At 42.2% G+C, this 9,275-nt stretch overlaps 1 protein-coding gene across 1 annotated transcript in view; it reads left to right on the forward strand.

Moving 5' to 3' along the window:
* The window catches only part of SORT1 (sortilin 1), a 132,742-nt gene that overhangs the window by 112,458 nt on the left and 11,009 nt on the right, over positions 1–9,275 (forward strand). Inside the window, exons 13-18 of the mRNA XM_006899354.1 lie at positions 173–275; positions 967–1,135; positions 2,003–2,193; positions 4,643–4,832; positions 7,506–7,622; positions 8,202–8,310. Of these exons, the coding sequence (XP_006899416.1) occupies positions 173–275; positions 967–1,135; positions 2,003–2,193; positions 4,643–4,832; positions 7,506–7,622; positions 8,202–8,310 (879 nt within the window). The remainder of the gene's footprint in view (positions 1–172; positions 276–966; positions 1,136–2,002; positions 2,194–4,642; positions 4,833–7,505; positions 7,623–8,201; positions 8,311–9,275) is intronic.

The raw sequence follows: 9,275 nt of genomic DNA on the forward strand, positions 1-9,275 counted from the left end.
AAATAAAAAAAAAGAAAGGAAAGGCTGTATAAAATAAGGTGTGTTTAGCTTAAAAGAAGAAAGGTATCCCGCTGAGGTCTAGGGTAAGCGGAAAGCTTCTTTAGAAGTTCCGTGGGATGAGTAAAGAAATTGCACCTTTGGTTTTAATCTCAGTATTGGCTTCTTTTCACAGTGCAGCCTTCATATTCACGCTTCTTACAGCATCTCCCAGAAGCTAAATGTCCCAATGGCCCCACTCTCAGAGCCTAACGCCGTAGGCATCGTCATTGCTCATGGTAAGAAGCCCTCCTCACCACCGTGGACACAGTAACTGAGCTTACGGACAATCAGCCACAGCCTTCGAACTCAGGAGAGAGCTACTACAGATAGCAGTAGTTTGTTTGTTTTTACATTTCTTTGGCACTTTAGATTATTCTTGGATTTCTATCAAAGAGAGTAGACTAGCATTTCCCCTTCACAAGTCTTAGTTGTTTGTGTTGTTACTGTTGAGTCAGCTTTGACTCGTGACAGCCCATGTACAGCAAAACAAAGCACTGACTTCCCCTCTCCATGGTTGCTGGTAGATTTAGATTCTCTGTGGCTATGTGTGTTTGGAATGTTAGCCTGGGAGGCTCAGCTTCCAGCCCTGTAGTGGACCATATTGTGTGCTGGTCCATAAGGTTTTCGTTGGCTAGTTTTCAGAGGTAGGTCACCATACTTTCTTATTCTTGAAGCTCCGCGGGAGCCCATCTGTTGTGGGTGCCCCTGCTGGTTTTTGAAAAACCAGTGACATGACTTCCAACATCAGAGCAGCACACAAGCCACCAGTGGGTGGCGGTCCAGATTGTGAGTGGCCACCTTTTTTTTACCATAAGTGGCCACATGTGAAATAATCAAAATGAATTCATTCAAAGTTATTCCCTTGACAGTAAAGCCTCTCTTTTTTGTTGTCAGTTTGTGCTGACGGGTTTGTGAATTGTGTTGCAGGTAGTGTGGGGGATGCCATCTCGGTTATGGTCCCAGACGTGTACATCTCAGATGATGGTGGCTACTCCTGGGCAAAGATGCTGGAAGGACCCCACTATTACACCATCCTGGATTCTGGAGGCATCATTGTGGCCATTGAGCACAGCAGCCGTCCTATCAATGTGATTAAGTATGCATGAGCTCATCTCCACCCCCACTCTGCATAAGGGCACCCGTGGGCAAGCTCCTTAGTGTACTGGGGGGATATTACAGATCCCAGTTCAGTGGTTGCACGCTGCAGAACTCTGCGGAAGGCTCTTGAAGGGATTGTGTTTAGAGCAGCTCACATTCAGTGATTTTTGCTTTTTTGCTTTTTTTTTTATCTGATTTCACTCTAGCTAATACATATGTCATGTTTTGAAAAATACTTTTTTCTAGAGGAGGAGAGAGGAAATTATGCAACAATGAATGGTTTGTTTTGTGGGGTTTTTTTTGAGTGAGCAATTAGGGAGGAAAATGTGCAGCAATGAATGAATGAAAATCCAACTTTTCCATAAACTTTTATTAAAATCACATTAAAAAGATATTTTTCCCTCACTATGAAAAATATTACAGATGTGATCAACCAGAACTTAATAATGACATCTGAAATAACAAGTTCTTATAATTTTTATTTGTCTATTTAGAAGTTCAATGATAGTGAAATCATTATCTGCTCTTTCCTTTAAAAGAGTTTTTTTAAAAGGCATGTTTATCCTGGGAGCTCTGATGGCCTAGTGGCAAGAAGCTGTGCAGCAGTCTCGAAGGCTCACGGTTCAAAGCCACCAGATTCTCCTCTGGAGAAGGAGGGACAATCTTCTCCTGTGCCAGTCAGATCCAATTTAACAGTACACAACAAGAAAAAATTAAAAAGAAAGATGTGTTTCTCTATATTATCTCTGAATTAATCCCCTTTTCTTTTCTCTTAACTATTGGTACTAGAGATTCATATAATTGTTAGACAGGAACAAATCATCTAAATACGAGGACTTTTTCACTTCTCCACTTGGGGTTTCAGGTTCTCCACAGATGAAGGTCAGTGCTGGCAAACCTACACCTTCACCAGGGAGCCCATTTACTTCACTGGCCTTGCTTCAGAGCCTGGGGCCAGGTCCATGAACATCAGCATCTGGGGCTTCACAGAATCTTTCCTCACCCGCCAGTGGGTCTCCTACACCATCGATTTTAAAGATATCCTTGAAAGGAACTGTGAGTGTCTCTTTTTCCCTTTCCTGCCAGAAACTTACACATCCACTTTTCTAAATAACCATATTGACTTAATTTATTTGAGCTACAATAAGCTAATGTGCATGAAAGGAACTAGTGCAGAGAAGGTTGTCCTCTTTGGACAAGCACTGTTCAGTAAAACTATAATGAAAACTACATGTATTATTTCAGATTGTCTCTTAGCTACATGAAGAAAGGGAAAGGAAAAATGAAATTAATTTTGATGGCATAATTTTTGCCGACATAGTAAAAATATTATTTCAACATTTAAACAATATTCTAAAATTACAAAGGAGCTTATTTTGAATTCTTTTTTCAAACTAAATCTTCAAAATTCAGTATATATTTTATATTTTCCTTTTACAGTAAATCACAATTTAGATCAACCACACATGACAAAAGCTACCATGTATAACCTTACAGATTTTTACTTTTAGTGTTGTCTGTATCTTTTATGTAACTTATTCCTTCCCCCAGTTATAAGACTAATGCATACATGTCTTTATCTAAAATAATTTCAAAACATTTCTGGGATTTTCAAAGCCTCTGATAGGGGAAATGCAGGAGCACTATAAAAAGGATGCTTCAAAGGGAATAAAGTGCAGAGCATCTAATGATTATATCCCTCGTTGAAATGTTGATGTGAGGGAGTTTCCATACCACTGAGCTTGAATGTCAGTCACAGATGAGGCTCTGGAACGGCCACGAGCATTGGCGTGAGCATATTCTGCCCAGGTCAGAACTCTGTGACTTCACCTTACAGGGTATCTTCAACACCCAGAAAGGGTCTTAGAAAGGGAGTTAGACACGTTGCCGTACACTTTTAAATTGACGACTGTGCTTAAAAACACATTTTTTTAGCCGTCATTTGTGGCAACGTCTTAATAGGGAGCTTTGGTGGCCTAGTGGCAAGAAGTAGCACTGCAATCCCAGAGGTAATACGATTTGAATCCACCAGATGCTCTGCTGGAGAAAGAGAGATAGTCACCTCCTGTACTAGTCAGATATGACTTCACAGTACACACACACATACAAAATAAAAAAAAAATTTTTTTTTAAAAAGGGGAGTTAAAATGATCGCTGAAAGGTGTTTCTAAAAGATCACATGCAAACTCAAACCAGAGATGCTCCCATTGTGCTGAAAAATAGTGTGGTTGAAAGGAAAACTAAAGAAACGGTGACCACTCTGTGACTTGCTGGCATAAGAGAGCTTTCAGTTTGAACCTCACCTTTTGTACATGTTTAAATAAGCTTTAATGTCTGAGTGTCATTCATTAAATAAAATGGTCTGTGAAGGAGCAGGATTATAAGTTGTCCACTGAGCCAGTAACTCTACAGTTCTCCCTAATGTTTGATTCACTTTCATGAAAAGGTATATTAATTACTTGCTCTCAGAGCAGCCTCTGTAAGCTGCTTACTGTGAAAGGTCAGTGGTCTCTACAGGAAAAAGATGTCCCAGTCTGCTTCTATAAACATTTACAGGCATGGAAAACACTAGAAGGAAGTCTTCCATTGCCCTGTGGGGTCACTATGAGTCAAAATCAACTCAGTGGCAGTGAGGTTTTTGGTAGGCTGGTCTTCATATCCCAGAAAATAAAACCTAATCTTCAGTTCATGGCCTTTGAGTCCTTTTTCCAGCATTGAATCATATATATATGTATGATATGATTCATGTTATGATATGATATGATATGATATGATATGATATGATATACTAAGCTAGAAACTATTGTTGTCAACAGTCTACATTGGGGGAGCTCTGGTGGCCTAGTGGCAAGGAGCTGCAACTACAATCCCAGAGGCTCACGGTTCGAATCAACCAGATGCTCTGCCGGGAAAGGAGGGACAGTCTCCTCCTGTGCCAGTTAGATCTGATTTGACGGTACACTCACAAAAAAATTATATTTAAAAAAAAAAACAGTCTACATTGGAGAGCCAGTAAAATAGAGTTTCTAAGTCTTATCAGGAGTACCCTTCCTTTTGTTTGAAGCAAACTAACCTATAGTGAAATTGAACCCTTGTCCTTGGCTAATTGGTATCCTGTCCTGAACAAAGAGCTTCCCGACCCTGAGTGGAATGCTCTCTGGTTGCTCACCTCTGATGGCTCCTGCTGGTGGGGGCAGGAGACACACAGACAGTTTAGAAGGAACTCAGCAGTTGTGTGCCCAGCTTTCCACTCTGAAACAAATAAAGCTTTTCCTAATTTTTAAATGGAGTTGAGATGGAAAGACTACTCCTTTGGCATGAAGAAATGCCAGTTGCTAGTAGACTCCAGACTAATGTAACTTTTTGTTTGCAATTCCAAAAGGAAGTAATAGGCTGAATCAGGCCCTCCCACTTTCCCTCCTTGTGCTGCCTATAGCCTGGCAGCTGCCTCGTGTGGGTGGGTTCTGTGCCATGCAGTTTCCTGAACAGCCTGTCTGTCCTTTAGGTGAAGAGAAGGACTATACCATATGGCTGGCTCACTCCACAGACCCCGGAGATTATGAAGATGGCTGCATTTTAGGCTATAAAGAACAGTATCTACGGCTACGCAAGTCGTCCGTCTGTCAGAATGGTCGAGACTATGTTGTGACCAAGCAGCCATCCATCTGTGTCTGTACCCTGGAGGACTTCCTCTGGTATCAGCATTCCTCAGATCACCTGTCATCCTTTCCCCATGTTGGAGGAGGGGAAAAACAACTGTCTTATAGCGCTGAAAAAATAATTTTATCCTTTTCTTCCTTTTCTTCCCCGATAATGGAGAACTGCTGCTTCTTAACCTTTTTATAAGAAAGGAGATTGAGATACAACAAAAGGAAACCGGGACATATTGGACAGTTAGCTGTTGAGTTGAATCAGCCAGAAATCCTAGCCTTCCTGACTTAGCAAAAGTGAAAAGGAAAGCGTTTGCAAGGAGGGAGAGAACAAAGCGGAAATGTATAGAAAATGACCATATAGAAGCACCAAGGAAAGAGAGCTCAGGAGCAAATGGGAAATTGAACTAAGGACAGCCTGGCAGCTTGAGATCAGCAGTCTTGGGGCCTCCACAGGTGCAGCAGCAGAGAGAGAGTGGTTGTGGCCAAAGACAAACCTGATATCAGGACATATGTGACCCATGGGCTGGGCCATAGTAGGGATTAGAGCCCTCAGGATAAACTCCCTGGAGTTCAAGGTTATCTATGCTTGAGAAGAAGTTACTTGGCTGGTGTGGGTTTAACTGATTATATGAGAACATGGGAGTCCATAGGGAGTGTATTGTAAGCGAGATCATTTTAGGGGAACGACCTCTCATCACAGATTTTCATCACATCTTAAGGAACTGGTTACCTGCAAAAAATACTGTCAGAAAGTAAAAGTGGATCCCTGAGGATATGAACAAGGAAGGCAGGTAGATAACAGTCAAGTCTTCCCACATCACATTCCTTCACACTGTGAGTGACAGCAGATTACTGGTCCGAGCAAACATGCCGTGTTTGTTCAGGGCTCTATGCTGTTGCCTGAAAAATCTTCCATATTCCCTGCTTGACTTCCAAGCTTCATGAATTCCTACTTGTCCTTTAATGGTTGGTTCAGGTATCATCGCTTTAAAACCTTTCTCAGACTTCCTCTCATTTTGGCTCCTACCAGCATACTTACTGTGTTTTAATTATTGTTTATAGATTTGATTCCACCATTAAATTTTAAACTCCTTGAAGCAGTTTCTGATAATGTTATTGTGGGATGCTGCCAAGTTGGCTACGACTCATAGCAACCCTATAAACAAAGAGATCTGAAGCTTGTTCTGTCCTCCCGTGCTCGAGCCATTATTGCAGTCATTCCGTTACACTGTCTCACTGAGGGTCTTCCTATCATTCTCTGACCCTCCACCCTTCCCAGCATGATGTCTTTTCCCAAGCACTGGCTCCTTCTGACAACATGCCCAAAGTGTCATTTCCATTTTACAAAGAAAAAAATCAGACGTAGAGAAGTTAGTTGGCTTGCTGCCTATAGTCACCTGACCAAGAAGTGGCAGAGCTAGGATATGAGCTTGGCAGGTAGGTCCCCAGTCCACCCAGTGCACCACACAGACTTGATAATGTAAATGAAAGGGTACTTTCTCTGAAATTTTGGGTTGAAGATAAAAGTTTTTATCCGTAATTTCTCCTCACTGTCTTCTGCATCTTTTATGCTCCTCCTTCTCTCCTAAATATCTGTCAAAATCTTGAGGTATAAGCAGCATTAATTTATTCACCATATTTTCTTTGAATATGTGCTTATGATAATGAAAAGTTTGTTACAGACTTTGTGCTTTTATGCTTATAATTATGATGCAAAAGAGAAAAGTGCCATGGAGATTTTGAGAAAGGAGGGAATATATTCCAGGTAGAGCTAGATGAGAGTGGGTCAAAGAAGACTTCTTTCAGGAAATGGCACAAAGAGAAGTATGTGAGGCCTGGACCACAGACTGTCAGGTACACCAGAACAGGTGGCCAAGGTGAATGAGTCCAGGGAGGCTCCCCTGGGTGTGAATCCGTGGGTCCTCAGTGATGTGGATCAGTGGTGATAGCGGCTATGACATAGTGTTCACAGTTGGCAATGAAGAAAGGAAGTCAAAAGGTACAAGATAAAAAGAAAATGAGAAGTGAGTAAAGTAGGACAAGAAAAATATTTTTATGCATGTGTCTATTAAAGGAGAGAATTGAGAAGTAGGATTAAAGAAATCATTTCTAAGGTCGAGAACATAGATAGACTAAGGAGAAACCGCCTGTGTAATGACAGAGATTTGTGAAGTGTCCCTTCACACTCAGTGAAATGAGGTCGCAGGGCAGGTAGACACAAAAGGTGCTCATGAAAGGGTCATTAGAGATGCAGTAGGCCATTTCTTTGAGGAAAATGGGAAAAGCCGGGTAATGAATGACATCATAGAGATCATGAAATGGAATGACGGGCGATGAAGTACACAGGTTAGAGTAAGAAAGAGGCAAAGACCATCTGAGTAGCTAAGAGAGAAACCGGTGAGGAAGACAGAAGGTGGACATAGATCTCAAGGACAGCATTGTAAGAGGTCCTTGGAGGTAAATCAGTGAATTTCAATCTGCTGCCAGTGGCTACAGTTTCTCTGTAGCCTGTCTCTTAGATGCATGGGTCCCACCCCCTGCAGGCTGCATTCTGCCCCCTCCCTGGACCTGATCAGCTTAACAGGGATTCTAGCCATGGAGCTTCTCATCAGTGAATCCCAGACCCACCAGGCCCTTCCTTCTACCCCAGACTGTCATTGTTAGCCACTAACTGTCTTTCAGCAACTTTGAAAGATTATTTGCTGTCTCTTGCAGTGATTTTGGCTACTTCAGACCAGAAAATGATTCAAAGTGTATGGAACAGCCTGAACTGAAGGGCCACGACCTGGAGTTTTGTCTGAACGGCAGAGAAGAGCACCTGACAACAAGCGGGTAGGAGAACTCGGTCTCCCTCTCTCATCCTGGCAGATGTGTCATCCTTCCACAGAAGCTACTGCCATCCAGAAATCTGAGAAAATATTTACAGCAGAACTTTCTGTGCTGGTTGAAATGCCTTGTAACCTGCTGAGTGCTGTGGTGGCCACATGTCATCCTCAACTCTTAAAATGTGATGGTGCACCTAAGGAACTCCTTTTTAAATTTTACTTTGAATGTGAATAGCCACCATATGAGACAGTGCCACTCTAGAGGAGTCTCTTGACCACACTTTCCATCGCTCCTGTGTTTGTTCCCCTTCTTGCCCATGTTCCCGGGCCATGGGTCTTTAGCATCTCTCAAGACAAAAGGATAAGCTTGCCCTGATGGCAAAGTCAGACCCGGCTGGTTGGCTTAGCTTAAAACTTCGTAGCCTATCCCCAGCTTACCTCCCTGAGATAGCCCCCAGGCCTGAAAGGAGGTGCAAAGATGAAGAGCTTCTCTGCAGCGTTTCAAATCCTATTTTCAGGAAATAGAGAAGAGCCCAGGAATGCACTCTTACTTGTATGCTGTTAACTGTTCTTCATTGCCTTTCAGATACCGGAAAATTCCAGGAGACAAATGCCAAGGGGGGGTGAATCCAGTTCGAGAATTAAAAGACTTGAAAAAGAAATGCACGAGCAACTTTTTAAGTCCAGAAAAGCAGGTATGTTAAAGTAGATCTGGTTTAGGGACAAGTGGAATTTTGTGTTTTGCAGGAAAAAATCAAGAATTTCATTAATAAATACCAAGAGAGCAAACTACTCTGGCAAGCCCCGCTTTGGACAGGAAGTTATTAGGATGAAGTATGAGTCGTATAACCCAGTGAGAAATTCATCCTACTAAAAAACTCCCTTTCTGGTTGGAAAGAAGTGATAGCCTATAAAGTCCATCAAGTTGGGTGTCACGGACTGAGCAGAGAACTGAGAATGATTATAAGGCTTTTAGATACTTAGTAAAACAAAGGCTACAGCTGTAAAGGCCATAAGATAGAGTTTTGTATGTAAGAATAGCCCTGGGTGATGACTGAGGTGAGTCTTCCTATTGAGCCATGTAAAGTGTACATCTAGAATGAAAAATTGAACTATGATAACAGTGACCTGGTTTTTATTTAGCAGCAAGTTGTGGGACTGATGACCAGTCTGCAGTTCTGACCTCTCGGGCTTGGGTTTGGGGATGTGATAAAGAGGCTACCTCTAGATAAAGGAACCCTGGACTGGCACTATGACATGATTGTTGAGAATAAACTTTGGGCCTAGTTTTCTAATCTGTCACATGAAACTTTGAGCTGGACAGTCTCTAGTCCCCTCTTCTCATATTCTAAGGGGTATGTGACTGGCAAGGGGTGGGACTGGGAAGGCAGTGGGAGAAGGAGCAGCTTGTGTGTGTGATTACACAAGACTCCCGCCCACAGCATCACAGCTTATCCCAGAATCCAGCTCTGCCTCCCTTGGATACATTGAAAAAACACACACCCTATCTCCCACCCAGAAGCAGGTAGGTCATGTGAATCAACCCTGTGAAAAGATTTCTTTGTAAAACTATACCAGAACCTGAACAGACCCATTACAAAAGAAGAAATTGAAAAGGTAATAAAACAACTTCCAGCCAAAAAAAGTCCTGGACCAGACG

Source organism: Elephantulus edwardii, unplaced genomic scaffold (genome assembly GCF_000299155.1).
Source record: "Elephantulus edwardii isolate Elephantulus edwardi_28Jun2011 unplaced genomic scaffold, EleEdw1.0 scaffold00252, whole genome shotgun sequence".
Classification (NCBI taxonomy): domain Eukaryota; kingdom Metazoa; phylum Chordata; class Mammalia; order Macroscelidea; family Macroscelididae; genus Elephantulus; species Elephantulus edwardii.